The sequence below is a fragment of the Orbicella franksi genome, chromosome 15, assembly GCF_964199315.1.
Source record: "Orbicella franksi chromosome 15, jaOrbFran1.1, whole genome shotgun sequence".
NCBI classification, from domain to species: domain Eukaryota; kingdom Metazoa; phylum Cnidaria; class Anthozoa; order Scleractinia; family Merulinidae; genus Orbicella; species Orbicella franksi.
This window is the reverse complement of record NC_138159.1, coordinates 785,257-805,615: the sequence shown is the minus strand read 5'-3', so window position 1 is coordinate 805,615 and position 20,359 is coordinate 785,257. Positions and strand designations below refer to the sequence as shown.

Below are 20,359 nucleotides of genomic sequence, written 5' to 3'. Positions count from 1 at the left end.
AATAGGAACTCCAAATCCCTCACGGGGGGGGGGGGGGAGATCTGCCTTATATGGGCTACACAGTGGAATCCCGATTTTGCGAACCTCCAAGGGAAACGAGAATTGGTTCGAAAAATCGGAGAGTTCCAGAACTCGGGGGAAAAATTACAGCGTTTGACTGAGGAGAGGGAGACGACTTTTGGTTCGAGTTATTGGGAGGTTCGAAAAACTGAGGGTTCGAGAATCGGGATCCCACCGTATTCGCGGCCTCAAAGGTATGGTTTTTTTAGCTGTTTTGGTCCGAAAAAGAATATAGAATTTCACCATTTTGGCCTGAAATATGGCATATTTTTCACTCTGACTTGGCATTGGGTATTCTGTTTACAAGGAACTAAGTTTTTCCGCATCAACATTAGCAAATTTGTAGCCCTCCTCAAATGTTTACGCAAATGAGCCGCGGTCATAGATTACAGCCGTGTACTCATTTAAAAGGTCTGAAATGGGATATGGAGTTTTGGTTGTCCGTAATAGGGTATGGACAATCACAGATTTTGGTCTGAAATAGGGTAAGGGTTTCAAGGTTAGAGTCGCAACCCTCCCCCCCCGCTCCCCCCCCCAAGAAAACATTCGAAGTATAACCCCCCGGGACCAAAACATGCCTCGAGGCCTTTTAGCTTTGAATGATTTGACAGAAGTGTCTCGCTGGTTTTAGTTGAGATGGATTGGTAATCAATCTCTGTTGGATATTTTTAAGCTAGTAAATACAACACTGTATCCTTTCATAAATTATCTGTTCGCGCAACAGCCGCCAACTCTTAAAAAGAGCGGGCTGTTTGTGAAGAACTGGGCCTTGAAAATGGATTAAGGGCAGATTGCGTCTTTATTTTGTCCTCGTTGTTTTTCTTCGTATGAGTTTTTGACATTTGTTTACATTGCATTACCGCGAAACTGTACGTATTGTTTAACAAAACACCTGTCTGGTTCAACCCTATTGGTCGATCTTGTAGTTGTATAAATTTCTAATAGTTTTTGCCTTGAGGTGCTGGAAAGATTCTTAGACATGTTGTTCGTTGCCTTTAACTTTATGCCGTCTAGTTTTTCAGGGTAAAAAAAAAATAAAGTTTCGAGATTTTTTAACAAGGATTACTTGTGCAGTCAATTGAGCAGCTGCCTGAAAACTCAATTTTCTTTATTGGTTTTTTGTAAATTTATCGCAAAAATAACACTTTTGCGAATGTTACTTTGATCGGGAAGCAGATATTTGCCAGAGCGATCAATATACATGTTATTTATCTCGGTGTCATATCGCTTTCTATATCGATATATAAACGAAGCTTTTAAGATGTTGAATTTTTTTTTTTTTCACGTACAATTCTTTTTCTCGCTCTTGATTTTCGCTAAAGCTCGTATATTTTCTCATTAAATCGGTTGTTTTCTCATTGGCTGATATTTCTCAATGAATCTTACCTTTTATTTCATCCCGCATTTGTGTTGAATGCCGCAAATCCAAAAAAATTGATACTTGAGTTCGACATTGTCACGTTCATCACGCCACGCAGAAAACATCACGCACATTTCACGCTTCACTAAACCCGCAACCCAGGGAGTCACTCGGGTCCTGTCTGTTCTAGGACGAGTGATTTGTAAACTGCTCTCCTGTTTGTTGGTAGACAAGCCGACTTTCTCTCTGTTGTTGTGCTCTGTGCGCCCCTCAACGTAATGACAATACACTCATGGGTGACAAAATGTGATGGTACTTCCCGTAGATGACATAAAGGTTTTGAAAAGCAGGATTATATTGTGGATGTGATTAAAGTGGAGCATTCATACAGTGGAGGAAATGGCTACAAGGAGGCGGGATTTGTCGTTTGGTAGGTCGAAAGTTTTTCGCCCTTTCTTTTCAGCCTTTAAATTAAAATTACTCAGATCTATAAAACCACTAATGGAAACGTTAGAATTGGCGGCAATGGACACTTCAATTTAGCTAAAAGAAAATGGCTAACTCGTTAAGTGGATCATTTGAGTTTATCGGCTCGTTCTTCGATACGATTGGCAAAATTAAGTTGACGATTTCACCAGCCTGCTCTTCTTATCCTGTAACATGGTCATGTTCATGCTTGCAATCTTCTCTTCTTCCTGTTACTGACAGAAAGTCGTAATGTACAACCGTTTGGAGTTTCAGCGGTTAGTTTGAGGCTGCAATTTCACCTGGAAGATAAGCTATCTAGTTGATCCCGACTTGAAACACTCTCGTTCACAAGCCGCTAATGACCTTAGAACCTTGCTAACTTGTTGCAGATTTTCTGCGGAGTTTCGGTTTAGCGAAGGAGAATGCTATCAACTTAACTTTCATTATTTTTACAACTGATTTATTCATGTAAGTCACTCCGTCGATAAGAAAGAAACAAATAAGCTTGACACGGATGCACTATTATTAGGTTCGTACACTTACTTCTTGAAGAAATCTTTTACTGTTTGGCCAAACATTTTATCGAAGGTTATATTTTAGAATCATGACCGTATGTAAAATTAATGCACCAGAGTTCATAATGTCGAAAGTAAAAATCGCGAAAAACGTTTTTTGAATTTATACACTGTTTGAAAATAATTATGATGCAATTAATTATTTAACAGTTATACCACGGGTTTAAAGACCAGTCTAAGCCAGCTCTAGTTGAATTCCTTGTTTTGTTCGGTCCTGTACGTAGGATGAAGTACGAACTGAGATAACAACTCAACACTGTATGTTGTTTACAGTGGGTGTAATAGCTCAACTATTGTTAAACATTTCAAAAGGAAATAAAATAGGAAAATATGCTAACTAGATTCGAGCACTGTTAATGATCTGTCAAATTCCCACTGTCAAAATATTGTGTTTGGGTATCTTGAATAGAGTCAGTAAAATTCTTAATTTCTGGCAGTAAAATTCAAAGAAATTACCACAATGGATTTGGCTATTGTTTTTGGCTTGATTATGTTTCTGTGATGAAAATACATTAGTTACTGCTCTATTGTTTTCTTGCTGTACTGAATAAGAAATGTGCATTTATTTCTTAAATGAATCAGTCAGGGGACTAATTAATGCTGTGTTTATCTGTTATTGATTCAATGAGGTAATTTTTCTTCAAAAAAACAAAAAAGGGGAAATTATAAATGAATACAAACAGGGGTGGCAAAGATTACAGAAGGTTGATATGGATTATAAATGATCAATTTAGACAGTTTAAATTTTTCAAGGTTAAGAAAAGAATTGAACATTGTGGTCCATTAGGAAATTATCTTAAAATGAAATGTGCTTCTATTGTATATTTTATGGTCAAATTTATTTGTAGTCAGGGATTTAAATTGGTTTTCTAGAATCAAAACATCAAGGTCTGTTTTGATTGCTGACTAAATGGAAACTTCTGTGTCAGTTATCAGATTTCCAGGGTGTGTGTTTACAGACTTGCCCCAGATTGATAATTTTTTGTGTTTTCAAAAATTATTTTTAACATCAGTCTTATTATTGGGAAAAAAAACAAAAAACAAAAAAAAAACTTTTGGCCTTTAGGAAGTTTAAGCTGTTTACATGTAGGGCAACATATGAACTCAATGAAAATGTTAAGTTACAGAATATGACGTTAAATGACTAGTTTTGCCACACTACTTTAAATGAAGCTATTTGGACATATCAGCTTCCAGGCTATGTCAGCTGGTGTTGATTTCTCCATTTAGTAATTTTTGTAATCTTTTGTAAACAACACAACATTTTCCAGTGCAAATAAAGATATTTTAAGTCAAAGGCATTTTCTTGTTCCTTTTGACATGTGCTAAATACATTTTGTCTTCAACGTGCAGTCTTTATTACCTTGAATAGTTGCCAGGGACAAAAGCTTGTAGTTTTTGCTATTTGCTCTTTAAAGACCCCTGATTATTGGAAGGAGGGGATTTGTAGGGGATATTTAATATTAATGGAAACTTTTAAATTATTTAGACCTCTATGTCAGCAGCTGATGTTTGTTTGCTACTGTTAGGCACGTTCTCATCAGTTATACATGTGGGCCTCTGCCATGTATTAAGTTACAGTTATGCAATTTTGTGTGAAAAAAACGATCTTTCAATGATACATTAGATGTCATATTAATAATAATGTTTTGCAAAGCCACATATATTCTGCAAAGTTTCATCAGTAAAGTAACTGATGAAAGATGCTGCACCAAAACATTGCATAATCTACACATACATAACTGTATCATTTCCGAATCAATTTCACCATGCTTGCCCTTCTATCAAAGTGATTAGTCCATCCAAGAAGTTCAGCTCTTGTAAGAAGATCTACTTTCCCCAGCTAGTCCATGCATGTAAGAGTGAAGTTTCAGAATTTCAGATAAGAGAGAAAGGTCTGAGGTCAAAAAACTAACAAAAAGAGGCACCTAATCTGTCAAACTAAGAGAAAATTACTGAAGATTTGTTAACGCTTATCTCCATTGACCTGCTGGAATTTGTTAATTACACTTATTACAAGTTACGCACCTTGTCAATCATTTATGCATGGCTGCTCATGATTCTCAAAAATAATTTTCTGAAAAAATCTGTGGGTCAAAAGTCTTATTGAGGGACATGTACATTTTGTAGAGAGACTGCTTACTGCAAATTTTGCAGTATGTAAGTGACTATTTTAGTTTATAGTGTTTTGGGGAGTCAATTTGATTTTCTATTTCTAGTCTCTTGAGGTAAGTAGAGTGATTTTTGTTTTGAGTGGAGTGAGGAGGGTAATACAAAGTTGAAGTATTTTGGGGTCAATAGATCTTCAGCATGCATTTATCATTAATTAACAGGCATTTTCTTTTGGGAGGAGTCCAAATTATGCCTCTGTTGTCACCTTCATCCAGTGTTAGCCCCCAAGTATTGCCTAAGCTGACTGCATGCCACTGTCTTCTGTAGCTGCTTGCTTCCCAATGAATATGGTTTAAAATGGTATGCAGGCTTAGCAGGGCAACTAAATGCACCTAGACAGGAGCAGGGTTGGCACATTGGTGAGAGCGCTTGCCTCCCACCAATGTGGCCTGGGTTGGATTCCAGCCCAGTGCCATATATGTGGGTTGAGTTTGTCATTGGTTCTCGCCTTGCTCCGTGGGTTTTTCTCTGGATACTCAGGTTTTTCTTCCTTATGAAAAACCAACATTTCCAAATTCCAGTTTGATCAGGATAGAGGACCTGCAATTACCAGCCATTGCTGATGTGGTTTTCTCTCTAAATAATTTATTGCCTTTTTTTTAGAAATTATTTGATCATTAATCTCCAATAGTCTTGTAGATCATTTCCTTCACATGCTTATGTTGTTTATTTACATCTACCAGTATTTCAGCCAGTTATCCATGAGCCTCTCTCCAAGCCAGATCATCTAGTACATCAGAATGGCATCAATGGAGATTTAGTAGAAAGTGTAGGCACTTCACAAGAGGCACCTGCTCACACTAGGGAAAGCCAAGGTAAAAACACAAGATGAAAATAGATATTGAAGTAACTGGCACCTTACAAACAACTTATTCATGACATAAACAAAATCGACAAAGGGACCTCAAACAGACCAACTTAATTTGACCAACAATAGATGGATCAAAACTTACTGGACCCGACCAATGACTGCTGACAAACTTTACACGTTGAGTCTCTCAGCAAATACCATCATGGCTAAACTGACTTATTACAGTCAGTGCACCAGACTTATAACACCATCGACTGACTAACATTATTAAATTCACTCTGAAGATCACTTCCACTTGGGTTGTTGAAATGTCAGTCACCAACAACAGTTCTTTTCAGAACTACAGTCAAACCCCTATTGAGCGGCCACGTATTAAATGGCCACCCCTGTTAGGTGGCCAGTAATCAAAGTCCCGATGAGGGTTTTTCTACTATTTTTACCTCTATTTAAAACAGCCAACCCCTTTCAGGCGGCCACTATCCATTTCCCCGAGGGTGGCCATTTAATAAGGGTTGAACTGTCCTCACCTGGACAATCACAGAAGACGGACTAATGAAAAAAGACACTGTAGTTAGTAAAAACTGTTTACAGTATTGTTGAGTGCAGTATATAATTCTGGTATCTGACGTTTCAAATGAGAATATTTCTACTCCATTCCAACTTGTTAGCTTAAGTCAGGCTGTCTTAACAATATTAATAGGATCCAATTTCAACATAATTATAATAAATGGAAACTATGTTTGTCATTTACAATAATTCTGTGATTGTGTTTTGTCTGACAGTGTTCCATGAAGCTATGAGGGAGGCATTCCAAAGCAAAGTGCAACATCCAAGAAAGGCTATGTCACTGTTTCTGAAAGCAGGAAAAGGTCTGTTAATTAATTTTTTTAAAGCCAATGACTAGACATTTTGTAGTGATATTATAACAGTCCTTAAATGCCAGAAGACAAACGGGTCTAACAGTTAGTATGCAGGGCTACTGGGTCCAGGCATAATCCCTAGCTGAGATTGCTTAATTGTTGTTGTTGGCAAGGCACTTTATCCCCAAAGCTCTCCTCTCTGCTCAGGGTATAAATGGGTACAAGAAAATGGAATACTTCCAAGGAGGTAAACTTGTGACAGACTAGAATCCCACCTAGGGGGTAAAAAGGTAAAGTCAGCATACGAGCCAAGTGGGCCGTCAGACTGGAGCTTATCCTGGTTTCTGTAGCATGAAGTGACAAGGAGTATTTCTACTGCCCCCCCCCCCTCCCCGCCCCTGGATGGGATGCTAGTCGAGAACAGGGTTACGCCCAGCGTTTTATTTCACTGGTGCCCATTTATACACCTGGGTAGAGAGAAGCACTGTGAGAGTAAAGTGTCTTGCCCAAGAAAACAATGCAGTGTCCCTGGCCAGGACTTGCACTTGAACTGTTCAATCCAGAAAGAACACACTAACCATGAGGCCACCTCCCCTCCCCATTTAGGGTTGGGCGTAAAAGGCTCATTGTTGCATAACAATATAGAAACTAGAGATAAGTATTGTCCTGATATTTTCTAGGCTCAAAAGCAGACATCTTTCTTTTTTTTCTCTCCTGTAGGTCTTGTTCTCACTGGAAATGATGAAGCTGCCTTGGAATGTTTTGAATCTCTGATTCACCTGGCTAAGGAACAACTTAATAATGTCTTTGCTGAAAAATCAAAGTTACCTCCATTATCACCAGAAGAAAGGACAGAAATGTTTTCTAAGGTGTGTTCACTTAACTTTAATTTTCTTGTGTAGTTGAAAATTAAATTTTTGCACTGTGATTAGATTAGTCAAGTGGGACAGTGATTACCAGTAGTACCAGTGATTACCAGTAGATTTCATCTACTGCATCACATTTAAAGACTGATAAGTTTTTCCCTTTTACGAAATGCAGAAATCACTTACAAGACAAGACTCTATAAGAGAAGAAACAGAGCAAGAAGTGCGAGCACAAAGTGTACAAGCTTCAGATAGAACTCAAAATGGTTACAGTGATATGGCATACTCTGAGAATCAAGAACAAGTGACTGCCATTTCTATTGATAGCGATCCAAGTTCTGTTGTACAAGAATATACAAGTGTTGAAGAACAGCAGGCATTTGAAGCATCTGAAATTGTGCAAGTTTGTGATGCATCAGACATGGTTGTAGTGCAGGAAGAATCAACAACATTCTGTTCTGTCCAAACTGTTGATGAAAGGCACTCTGTGGCATCATCTGAGTGCTCCATGTCTGATGACACAGGTGCTGGTGGCCCTGTGACATTTAGAGAAGCAACTGTTGTAGACTGCTCAGAAGGCTCAATGTCCTGTGCAGCAGAGTTAGCGCATGATGACATGCAAGTGTGTATGCTAGAATGTGTGGAATCTGTGGGTGAGGAATTTGAAGTTGCTACATTTGACAATGATGATTCTGTTAGCATTTGTAGTCTTGGAAGTGTAGAGAACGTTGTACAGACTCATGAAATTGTTATGGAGTGTGGAGAACAGATTGTTGAAGAAGTTACTATGAGTCTGGTGGACAAGGCTCTTACAAGAAGAGGGTAAGGAAAGAAATACAGGATAAACCCAGGCATTCCTTTTGTTTGAAGGAGCGTATTTTTCTTTCTATGGCCAACTTACATGTAACTTAACAGTTGATCCTAACTTGAAGAAAATCTGATCTGCAGGTATGTTGTGAATGAACTGATTGATACAGAGCAGAGCTACATCCAGGATCTGGGTTATGTTGTCAAGGTGAGGAGTAATACCTGAACTTCCCTTCAAATCCATTCCCTTTCATCCTGTCCCTTTCCTTCGCATCCCATTTCCTTTCCTTTTGCATCCCGTTCTAAACTGTATTTGTCCCATCCATTTCCTACCCATCCCTTCCTATCCTGTCCTGTCCATCCCATCCCATCCCATCTTGTTCTGCCCTGCCCGTCCCATGCCAACCTTTCCCTTCCCTTCCCTTCCCTTCTCTTCCTTTTCCTTCTCTTCTCATCCATCCCTTCCTTTCCTTTCCTTTCCTTTTCCATCCTGTTCTAGCCCACTTCAACCTTTCTCTTCCCTTTTCTGTCCCTTTCCTTCCCATCCTATCCCGTCCCATCTTTTCTCTTTCCTCTCTCTTTTCCATTCTATCCCTTCCCTTCCTTCCTTCTGTCCTGTCCTGTCCTGTCCCTTCCCTTCCCTTTTCACTTTATTTGTTAAGTCCTTCAGTATAACAGTTGATTTTAACCAAAGTTTTGTTTTTTATTACAGGGGTACATACCAGAATTTTCCACATCTAATGTTCCCATCGAGCTGAAAAGTAAAGAGAGGGACGTTTTTTCCAACATACAAGATATTTATGAATGGCACTCAAGGTAAGAGTGGTGCAATTTTAATGTTAATCTAATAATAATCAATAAATGACTTTGACGACATTGATGATGTGACAGCCATAACTTTTAATGTTCCTCTCCTAGGGAACTTTGCAATGATCTGAAGTATTGTGAAGATGAACCTCAGAAGATTGGTGAAGTTTTTGCACAATCGGTGGGTAGTTAAATCACTGTGATAAAAAAGGAAAATGTTTTGCTCATATCTGTAACCTTGCAGTGCAGTTACATGTACACTAATGTATACATGTCTGGAGATACAATCAGGGCACCAAATGTAATAACATGGTACAGCCTAAAATGAGTTGCTCAAAAGATACCCAATGGATAACATGTAATGATAAAACCAACTAGGCAATCTTCGGGATGGTGATTTTTTAATTTAATTTTGTTTAATAGTATTGATACAATTGAATTAAGATGTCTGACTGGTGTATAATGTTGACACTTCGAATGAACCAGTCCAGAGCATTGACGCAATCTTGTATTTATGTACAGGGAAACTCCTGCCTTATGGCCACCCCATTAATACAGCCACCTTGTTATTATCGCCACTTTCTGGCCTGAAAAAAAAAAAGCTCAGTCAGTTATTTTCTTACTTAGACAACCCCTTTAATACATTCAACCTGTTATTGCAGCCAGATTTCTGTGGCCCATTGGTGACTGGATTAACAGGGTTCTACTGTAACTCCAGTTGATTTGACTTACATTTAACAACTTACACTACTTCCATGTGAATTTTTCACAAATGAAACATTTGTTTAAAATTCTTGGCAGGAACAACAACTGGAGGAACTGTACTCAGAATACTGCAGGAACAAACCCAAATCTGACTTGTTAGTTCAGAAATATACCGACTCCTTCTTCCAATCCTGCAAGGAGAAACTGGGTCATAGACTGCAACTAGCAGATTACCTTATCAAGCCTGTTCAGAGAATAACTAAATATCAACTTCTGCTCAAGGTTTATTGAAAGTGAAATTATACCTTTTAGTTATTATAGAGGAGAAATGTCACGAAGTCTGAAGTTCTTAACGTTTTCAAAGGGAATTACCCTTTTTTTTTCTATGAGAAGCAAAATAATCTATCTTTGTAAAGAAATTCATTACGTCTCTCTGCTGTCTTCATAGTGTGCCTTACTCCAAATTTAGGGTGTCACTGTCAGTTATTTTCCAAGAGAACTACTTGTTTTTTTCTATGAGAAGCAAAATGATCTGTATCTTTGGGAAGGGATTCATGGTGCCCTTACGGTTTGGGCACTGGACTCCATATCACACTGTTATACTGAGAGGACAACTGACAAACTGCCGCCATGGCTGACCTGCAGTGTACTAGCATGCTGTCAAGGGAAGAGGCAAACTCCTAAATTACTTTATAAACTGGGATATGCTCCAAGTTATGGTCCAACAACTTTTTGTGGCAACTGTGATTATAGCATTAGCTTCTATATGTAAAGAGCGACCTAGGAGCCAGTACTAGGCGTGTTTTTAAACTGATGGTGATTTGACTTTTGTTACAGGACATTCTGAAGCATACTGAAAAAGCAGGAGAAGACTGCACTGAACTACAGGTAAAGGCATTTAGGGTACTGTAAGTAACAGCGCATAACACCATGGCCTTCTCTTGCATGCACACGTGTATAATGCATTGCTAAATTCCGTTTTGATTATTATGTCTCTGTTCTGTGTTAACTAATCTCTTTAGTATTGCTTCCTTCTTGTACAGAGAGCACTTGATGTAGCCCTAAGAATTCTCAAACGAACTAATGACATGGTAAACGTGGGGACGCTTCAAGGGTTTGAGGTATGTCAAACGTTAACCACAGGTCGTGTTCTTCTAGTTGGTGACCTTTTTTTAAATTTAGCCATTAAAAATTATTGACTGGGGTTAAACTGGAAACTAGTTAACTAAGTAGAAGAAAAAAACAACTACACTTAGTTCAAATAAAAAATTAACTGGATCAAAAATTAATTGCAACAGACATTAAGGCGAATCTCCCATTCTATTTTTATTTCAGGTGAAACCTGAGGAAACGGGAGACCTTATACTTCAGGTGAGAAATGAAGATGATTTTGAACTTGTACTGTCCAGTCGTAGACCACACCGGCAAAGAAATAGAAAGTTCCATAATCCTCAAAGTTTAAAGCTTCAAAACGCTACCAGCACTGACAAAACAAATACATCGCCAGACTGCAAGCCTAACTTGATTACATGTAAAACCCTGGTCTCTTTACGATGTCTCGGAGACAGATGTTGCTAGAACTTTTAAATGTTCAGTATGAATTCTTCTGTAGTATTGGTTCATGGATTTCATAGTGTTCTCTTACACCCCGTCCACACTACGTCGGAGGAATTCAAAAACGGAGCTTTCACTCTAAAAACGCATCAAATGTTTTCCATCCACACTACGCCGAAGAAATATGAAAACGCAACCATCACCGGTCATTGTGTAGGAGGAAAACTCGGTCAGGGAAATCCTCACATGATTATCGTGGTATCAACCGTTTCGAAAAGCTCCGTTTTCAAATTGTTTTCCGTCCACACGAAAACGCAAAGCCGCGGCGTTTTCAAATTCTTACGGTTTGCAGAGCGTTTTTGAAAAGCTCCGTTTTCGTGACGGATTAGTACAGACCTTAGGCCTAACAGTTGAAATAAAGCTGCGTTTTCAGATTTCTTCGGCTTTGTGTGGACGGGGCATTACTAACCAGAGATTGACTGATGTTTTCTCTTTCATGCTGTAAAGGATGAGTTTGTGGTTGTTGATGGAAAAGCGAAAACAAAAGGCAAAGAGCGAAGAGTTTTCTTGTTTGAGAAAATTATTATATTCAGCGAACCAATGACACGAGAGGGAGGACTTCCAGAATTCAGATATTTGCACAACATGAAGGTAAATATCAAACTTATCCATAAATAAATCGTGTCTTCAGTCAACTCCCGATAACTCGAACCTTAAGGGAAATTGAAAAGGTTCCAGTTATCGGGAGTTGAGAACAAATGACCGGAAATAAGGAAAAAACGGCGTTGACTGTGTTTCTATTCATGCAGTGTACATTGTAATCGAATTTAATTCCCGATATATCGAGTGAAAATGAAACGATACAATTGCAAATTACTGTATGCATCAGATCGAAGAACGTAATGGGAAACAAAAGAAAGCAAAGTAAAGCAGCAGGAGAAGTTCAGGTGCTGCAAACTTTGCAGGTTTCAAACAGAACAACGTCGGGCTACTGCTTCAGAGTTCATACGATTTACTTTTTTACTGATTGCTTTGAGTTGTCACTTATTACTTGACAAACATTGTTCGAGTTATCAAGGATAAAATTATATGGAAAATAACCTGTAGGGAAGCGAAAATTACTTCAGTCGAATTAGCGTGAGGTTCGAGTTAGCGAGGGTTCGAGTTATCAGGGGTCGACTAAATATTTAACTAACACTGTAAAACAGCGGACACCTAGAATCGCGGGATATCAGGACAGTGGACAGGGCTTCTGATTGACTAATGGCGAATTTAGGCACGGTAACGAAATAAAGCATCACTTCTGAAAACACTTTAGCATTGAAACGTTCCTTAACTGTACGCTTAAATGTGTCCTTTATTGGCAGACAAAAGGTATTGGTCAGACAGAGTCTGTGGACAGTGATCCTTGTAAATGGGCGGTTTGGTTCAGAAAACGTGGAGGCGCTGAAATCTATCTCCTGAAAGCGTCTTCACCTGAAACCAAAGAGCTATGGATTAAGACTATAAAAGAATGTCACGATAAGAAAAGAACTGGATTGCTCAAAGGTTTGCTAGTGTTTTGTTTGTGGAAAACTAAACAATACGCAAAATAACGATCTTAAACAACCTTCATCGGTGGGAATACTGCCGCCATTAAACTTAAACCACTGCATCCACAGAGCCAATCACTATACTCATGAATAACTTGATAAACCGATCAAAATGCCTAGCAAAAATGTAGTCTGCTACCAAGCGCGGGAAATCACAAAACCGATGGTAAGCGCGGGAAAAACCTGTAACCCATGGAAAGGGCGGGAAAATCTTGAAACCGATGGAAAGGGCGGGAAAATCTTGAAACCGATGGAAGGCGGGAAAATCTTGTAACCGATGGAAAGGGTGGGAAAACGCGAATGGTTTTAGTTTTGATCCTGATTGGTTGAAAAAAGGCATGCTTGCTATGATTCTTTCATTAGGGAACATGCAAACTAAACATATTATTTTGGACGGTTAATTCAAAATAGTTAGCATTGGCTTCTTTTGATACCTTCTGGTTTTGGTCTCTTAAACTTTTTCCTGATTTTTTTCTCAGCTTTTTCTAAGTACAGAGGTCGCGGTTCAGAGCCCGAGAAGGATCAAAATGAGTAAGTGAATATTCTGACAATTGTGTTTCGGTAGCAGGTGCATCCAAATCTTTTCCCGAAGAGCGTAGAGATTTGGACATGAGGGTGACTTGGCAGGTGTCTAGGAAAAAATAACAGGAAGGCACCTTTCTAATCTGTTTGTGTACTTTTTCAACTTCTTGACAAATTGTACGCAAAATAAGAAAATGTTTTCAAGTCTTGTGTAGGCAGCTAGTCCTAGAAGGCAGCTGCGGAAAGTAGAATATACGCCTAGAACTCAGAACTAACAAGAAGTGGCCTCAAAATTGCAAGGGACTCATTTTCACTTTGATTGGGTTATTACCTCTTTGATGTTGTTTTTCTTCTGCTTTTGCCAGCTATTATCGTAAGTTTTCTTTGATTGGAAGGTAACTTTTGTATGTTTGTCGTTTCCTCACTGTAGCTCCACGGACGCAGGACTTCTCCGGATCCGTTCACAAAGACCGCACGGCGGATCATCACGCCGAACAACAGTCAAACGAAAGACTTCCAAGGGCTCCAAAGGAGCAAAGAAGAAAGAAGGAGAGTTAAGCGCTTCGGAGAGACTAAGGGAAAACATTAGAAAGTACCGCACAGAGGAGAGACTGTTAGCGGTGGATCCTTCGTCAATTGAAGAGGAATGCGATGGACTTATACAAGAAACATCACTGGAAGAATCAGCTGTGCCCCAGTCCCCCAGTGTAGAGATGAACGCGGAGTTGAGAGTGGCCGAGCTGTCATCTGCGGAGCGTTGGTTCAAGTTGGAAGTTGAGGTGTGTATAAATAGCCACCGATAGTTTGGACTGGTGGTAATACTATATTTTGCGGGTTATTGTAGGAGTCAAAAAAGTAACCGGCACCAGCAAATAGTGGCGAGTGGAATCGCAGTGTAATTTTATGGAAACCATAATTTCGAAAGACGTTCACTCAACACGAATTCCGATGTGAGGAACAAACCACATAGAACCCGCCTTTTCTAAAAACGTTCCAAAAAAAAACAAAAACAAACAAAAAAAAAACCCGTTTATAACGAACTTTGATGTTAGGAAAAAACTTAAGTAACTTAATGGAACCCGCCTTTTCTAAAAGCGTTCACTCAACGAAGTCTCGTTTATAAAGAATTCCAATGTAACGAACAAATCTCGTAAAACCGGACTCTATCACCATGGGCCATTTCGGAGTTGCCTTTTGCCTCTGTGTCAAAACAACTCAGAAATGTCTTATTATAACGAACTTTGATATAGCGAAAAGGCAAGGAAAAAAAATTGAAACCATTGACTAGACGACTATCTTTCTTTTCCAGGAAAACCAGCTTAACAAGCTTTTACATTTGACAAGGATGATTGCTGCCAGGCTCTTTCAAATGCGAGACCGCGAGCGGGCCCTGGAACTTTATAGTGACGTCATAGCTACCACACTGTCTTTAGAGGAATTAAGAAAACTGGAAGGAGTAAGTCAACTTTAATGTGTTATTTCTCCCATGTTCAAAATATTAAATCTCCTCACTGAGCTCATACTTTTCTGTTATTGTTAACCCTGAGAATTCGATAGTACATCAGAACAGTGTTCCCTAGTTTTTTGGAAAAGCTAGGTTTATGATAAAACTTCAAATGTAATTTAACTTAACCGCTTCCACCCCTGTAAGTTTATTTCTTTTTACAGATGATGACCCGAGCTACTAAATAAGCTCCTCCCACCTCCCCCCCCCCCCCCAACCCCAACCCCGGTTTGGACTAGAAAATCGGTATTTTTACAGATCAAGGCCTACTAAATTGCTGTGAGCTAACTTATTTCTCGAAAATATAGCTTGGGCCTTCAGGAAAGTGTGGAGGCGTGGTGGCCTCATGGTTAGTGCGTTGGTCTCCGGATCGAGCCGTCCGGGTTCGAGCCCTGGCTGGGGACATTGTGTTGTGTTCTTGGGCAAAACATGTTACTCTCACAGTGCCTCTCTCTACCGAGGTGTATAAATGGATACCTGCGAATTTAATGCTGGGAGGGGGGGTAACCCTGCGATGGACTAGCATCCCATCCAGGGGGGAGTAGAAGTAGTCCTAGTCGCTTCATGGTACAGAAACCGGAGATAAGCGCCGGCCTGATGAGCCACTTGGCTCATACACAGACTTTACCTTTATCTAGCGTTTTGGACTAGAAAATCTGTGCCTTAAGACAGTGACAGACCGGTCGTAAATAGTCGCTTTATCATGATTTTTGTGATGTTTTTTTTTTTTCTAGTTGTTTGCTACAAGAGATCTCTTACTTAGTAAAAGCGTCGAAATTTACGAAGGATACAGAAGAGAACATTTAAGTGCCAGGTAATCAAGTAAATAATAAACCTTTTTTTAAAGTAAATAATAAACTTGAAGATCAATAACATGTTTTTTATTATTAATAACAGGTCTCTTCTTTTATTGTAGTTTTGACTTAGAAGACTCTTACAACTCTCTGACAAATCTACTAAATGAAACTGCTGGGTAAGCTGTTTTGGAACTGTTTTTGTTTTTGTTTTTTAAGCATTTATTATGCTGTACTAAGTGGTTCTAACTTTTAACTTTCATGTGGTACTGTTTATTATCCTGAACAAGGTGGTTCTAACTTTTACGTCTGTGTATAAAACTCCAGTGTGTGACCATTCTGATGAAAGCTATTGAGCAGTACTTTCATGTGGTACTGTTTATTATCCTGAACAAGGTGGTTCTAACTTTTACGTCTGTGTATAAAACTCCAGTGTGTGACCATTCCGATGAAAGCTATTGAGCAGTACTTTCATGAGGTACTGTTTATTATGCTGTAAAAGGTGGTTCTAACTTTTGAGTCTGTGGATGAAACCCTAGTGTGTGACCTTTCAAATCAAAGCTATTGAGCAGTACTTTCATGTGGTACTGTTTATTATGCTCTTCAAAGTGGTCTAACGTTTAAGTTTGTGAACGAAACCTTAGCGTGTGACCATTCAAATGAAAGCTTTCCTTTGTTTCTTGTAGGTTTTCCAGTGTGAGTAAAGGCACCACATGGTCTATAGTCCTCTACAGCATAACAGCTGCTGCAGCTTCAAGGGAGCAGCACTGGCGCGAGGCGTCACAAGCGTTTTATCGCGTGTCCATGGTGTACAGCAACATGCAGGCCACGGCAAATGCAGGTACCACACCCACCCGTCACGTGCTCATAAAATACACACTGTAACACTGCACCGAATGGTTCCAGTCGGTATGACCACATGCTTCAACATTCTGTGAAACATTGCTGAAATGGCGAGGAAATTATGTTTATGTAATATAACTAGACTGCTCATAGCATACTCTGTTAAAAAAAGAAGAAAAAGTAAAAGCGATTGTACTTCTGCAAATCGCATACAGAATATTAACCACGGCTATTTTAGGGCGGGACACGGTTGAGCGTAGTGTTGAAAAGGGCCTTGCTGTAATTAAGTAGTGCGCCCGAATAAAGTTCAGCTTCTGTTTTCAGAAGCCTTCGTAAGATCTCGTAGGCGTTCATTTCTTCAAGGACTGTGAGTTTAACACCTCCTGACTTCTGAACGGACAATCATCCGCCATTAACGACTAGGCCACCTTTGTCATTGTCCGTTTTGTTAATTTACCATTTACTCAGAAAAAGAAACCGATTCACCGAAAGAGGCTAAGGCGAGTTCCACCTGATCATAAATCCAAGGTAGCGGTGAAGAATTGCAAATGGTAAGCACATTTCCACTCTGATAATTCGGTTGGAAATTTTGACGTTCGAGACAAAATTGTCTTACCATTTACATTGGGACCGAAATTTTTGGTTAAAAGGTAAACAATCCACATTTCCTAGAAAGCCAGCACTGATCACTTATGCTGAATCTGTATGCCTCAGTTGATAGCTTACTAGACGCACACTGGATGTGTTGCCAAGCTGAAGATTATCTCACTGCTCTTCAGTTCCTGTACAATGGATTCATTCGAGCGCTGGCTGCAAAAGACTTGATAAGATGCCTTCGGTAAGGAAGCCGTCTGCGCTAAATACATAGACCATAATATAGACCATGGATTGATCAATGCCGTTGTTTTCTTAGATTTAAAGAAGGCATTTGATAAGTGGACCATGAGATTCTCTTATTCAAGCTTCGTTCGTACGAAATTCGTTTTAAATTATCAAACGAATTCTCGCGACTCCGCCCAATATACAGGAATATATTTTCTCCAAAGAAGCCGCCAATATAATGTGGCAATGCTGCCTCAAAATCACCTTTAGTTTATACTAATGTCCCAAGCCCAGGGTAGGAAAGCACATTTCAGTGAGGCCAAATTGAAACCCCCCAAATGCCTCTTTCATTTTTATTTGTTTTCATTTGCAGCTTGCTTTTCATGATTTGTACAATGTATTTTGTTTTGTTAAAAAACCTGCAGCACTTGCATGGATATACCAATTATTGAATTTGTTTGACCATAAATGGTATTCTTTCTCAGTTATGACATGATCACTTTGCTGAACGATTTATTTCAAAAGTTTGATTGGTATTAGACCACATTAGCGTCATGGAAAATCTCTGCCCCCAGACCCCTCCCCTAAATATCTACAATTCACCCCACCACCCCCCCCCGCCCTTTTGTTGTCTTCCCCAACCTCCCCAACCTCCCGGATTGACCACGGCAAATTTTATCCTGGGCTCCTAAAAATATGGTTTGGGCTCCTAATTTTTTGAAGCTAGGAGCCCAAAGGGCTCCTTAGAAATTTCCTCAGGCAACAGCCTTGCTGTATGTTCATACCAGGCCTCTTTACGTAAAAATATTGTCACTAAAATCTGCTAACGGTTTTGTCAGTGTTTTTCAACACACGTTCATTTCGCTTTTCACACAGACTGGAACAACAGGCGTTGCACTTGGTGGACAAGATAAAGTCACTCGGCGACAGAGTTCACCAGATGGTGAATGACGAGGGGGAACTGGACGCTAGGCAACAGGTCAGCACTCAGCATGTGGAGTTCCTGGTCAATATGAGTCGAGCTACACGACGAAGAGACTGGGCCTGGTTTGAAATCGCAGAAACTGAGCTACAAAAATTGTATGTATTAGAGTGAGATTTCATCCATAGTTTACGAAATAAGCATACTTTTCTTGATAAAATAATAATAATCACTAAAGAATTTGAAGCGTTACATTCAGAGCGCTTGGCCTCTAGCATTAATGCTGATTATTAAAAAAACTGGATCATTAAATAATGTTTGCACTCGTCATCCCCACCCTACCCCAGAGCATTCTTCATCGTGCCTCACAGTCTCCTTTCTTGTTTCAGCTGTTCTGGTCACCAGGCTGATGCGGTCCTCCAAGCAGTGTTTCTCAAGATTAGGAAGTCGTTACCAGGCCCATCAGAGTGTTGAGGACTCCAGGCTTTGTTCAAATCGTTGTGACGTGCGGCACCAAGGAAATGAAATGACGTTATCGAGAAAGTGTGACCGCTTGTCGTTTGCAGGCTTTGCCTTACAAAAATGATTATGAACTTGTGAAGATAAGAGAGTATTATAGGAAAATTATTTATGATACGATCACTGGGTTGTTATCATGACTGCTGTGTTATTTTCTTGTTTGCAATGGTAGCTGTCTTACAAAGCGTTAGTTAAGTAGCTGCTTTAAGGTGATTTCCAGTCCGTACTGCGCAGTCTCAGCGCCCTAATGTTCATAAACATTGTAAGTCTCACTCAGTGGAATGTGAATCAATGTTATTCGTTACGAACCACATACCTTATCTTTGAGGCCTTTCAAATTCTTTTTCCAACAGCGTCAGGGATTTTCACAGCTTCGAAGTTGTTTCATCAAGTGATATGAGAAAGAACGAAGCATAGAGCTTCGACCGCTTCGTATCCATATTGGCGGTTGTTTTGAAACTTTGAATTTACTCCATGTAAGTAGTTGATGATGTTTTACATGAAACGAAACAAAAAACGCAATCAAACCCTCGAGAGTGCACAGTACGGACTGGAAATCATCTTTAAAAGTTATTCTGTATGTTGAACTATTGAAATCACACGACACTGACTTAACTCGAGTTCTACGAAGAGGGTGATGGGGGTTTATGGAGATTTTGAACTACGGTGGTAAATTGTGGATGTTTCCGTTTGAACTATTAAGTTATTTTTGCGTATGTAGCTGTTTGTTTGGCAGCTGTGAACCAGAAGAGTAAACGAGAAAAAAAGAATCCCTAGCAACATTTAAAATGTAAATTGGTCATTTTGATATCTCGTCCTAGCTTTCTCGTTGTGATTTTGCATTAGCTCTGCAGTAAAGAGAACACAGCTTATAAAATAGATTTTGTAGTATTCGGAATTCTATTTACTGAAATAAAATAAGAAAAATGTAGTTAAATATCAAAACAAAACAATTTAAATAGAATAGAGTTTAGAGAATTTGTCGTGATCTGTTGCTCTCCAGCTCTTTGTGACGATTTCCCGGTACAAAAGGAAATTATTATTGTATAAAAACAATGTATATTTAGATTTGTCATGCACAAAATGAATTAAAAAGAAAAGAAAAAAAAATACCAGAAAACCTTGTGTCGAGATTTACTTTATGTAGAAACGATTTCAATCGTTGATGAATGGTGCGGGTTTTCTGTAGTTTTAGTTTCAAACAAAGATCTTATTTCAACCCTATGCTGACTAAGGGGTTGGGAGGTGAAAAGTGCCCGCGCTGAATTTAACCGCCCTAAGAACACTCGCTCAATGCAGACCCCAGAGTATTACGGTTAGTTTTGTTTGTTCCGACGAAAAGCTCAGACAGACAGACAGACAGACAGACAGATCGACAACATTTTTTTAAGCACAATTAAAATTAAAGCTCAGTAGCTTGCGGGGTCGTACAAAAATGTTTTAAAAAAATTCGTCAGAAAAATTAAACTGAGAGTGGATCAATATTAAGTTATGTACACATCCTAATCCCTGCATGTATTTTCTGTTATATCAGCTCGCTTAATTCGGAAACCGGTTCAAACGGACATCGGTACTTCCTCCCCGGGGTTTCTTCCTGACCCGAATGACTCAAGCCTGGTTCTCCACCATATCCCGCCGACCTACCTGAGACGTAGTCGCCGGTTACAACTGACAACGTTCGGCGATCTGTTCCAGTGGGTCACCGGCGCATCTGCGATGGATCGCCGACGTTCTCAAATTTGCGCGAAATGCAAAGCGAATTAAGCAATTTTCAACCATTTTACCTGTACATTGCG

The 20,359-nt window shown here is 39.4% G+C and overlaps 1 protein-coding gene across 1 annotated transcript; it reads left to right on the top strand.

The window, feature by feature from the left end:
• Positions 1-1,287: 1,287 nt before the first annotated feature.
• Positions 1,288-20,278, top strand: LOC145469528 (uncharacterized). Its single transcript, XM_081453274.1, has 23 exons — positions 1,288-1,850; positions 5,319-5,450; positions 6,229-6,315; positions 7,027-7,175; positions 7,348-7,994; positions 8,121-8,187; positions 8,692-8,795; positions 8,898-8,967; positions 9,588-9,773; positions 10,329-10,379; positions 10,535-10,612; positions 10,827-10,862; positions 11,553-11,696; positions 12,413-12,593; positions 13,117-13,168; positions 13,590-13,938; positions 14,469-14,615; positions 15,398-15,477; positions 15,580-15,636; positions 16,144-16,298; positions 17,015-17,138; positions 17,999-18,202; positions 18,434-20,278. Exons 1-23 carry the CDS (start codon positions 1,820-1,822, stop codon positions 18,516-18,518), a joined length of 3,216 nt encoding a protein of 1,071 aa, XP_081309400.1. The 5' UTR covers positions 1,288-1,819; the 3' UTR covers positions 18,519-20,278.
• Positions 20,279-20,359: the final 81 nt, after the last annotated feature.

Coding starts and splice junctions, on each gene's coding strand:
- LOC145469528 (XM_081453274.1), top strand. CDS start 1,820: ATGGCTACAAGGAGGCGGGATTTGTCGTTTG. Junction 9,774..10,328: donor AATATCAACTTCTGCTCAAG/GTTTATTGAAAG, acceptor CTTTTGTTACAG/GACATTCTGAAGCATACTGA. Junction 14,616..15,397: donor AATTAAGAAAACTGGAAGGA/GTAAGTCAACTT, acceptor TTTTTTTTCTAG/TTGTTTGCTACAAGAGATCT.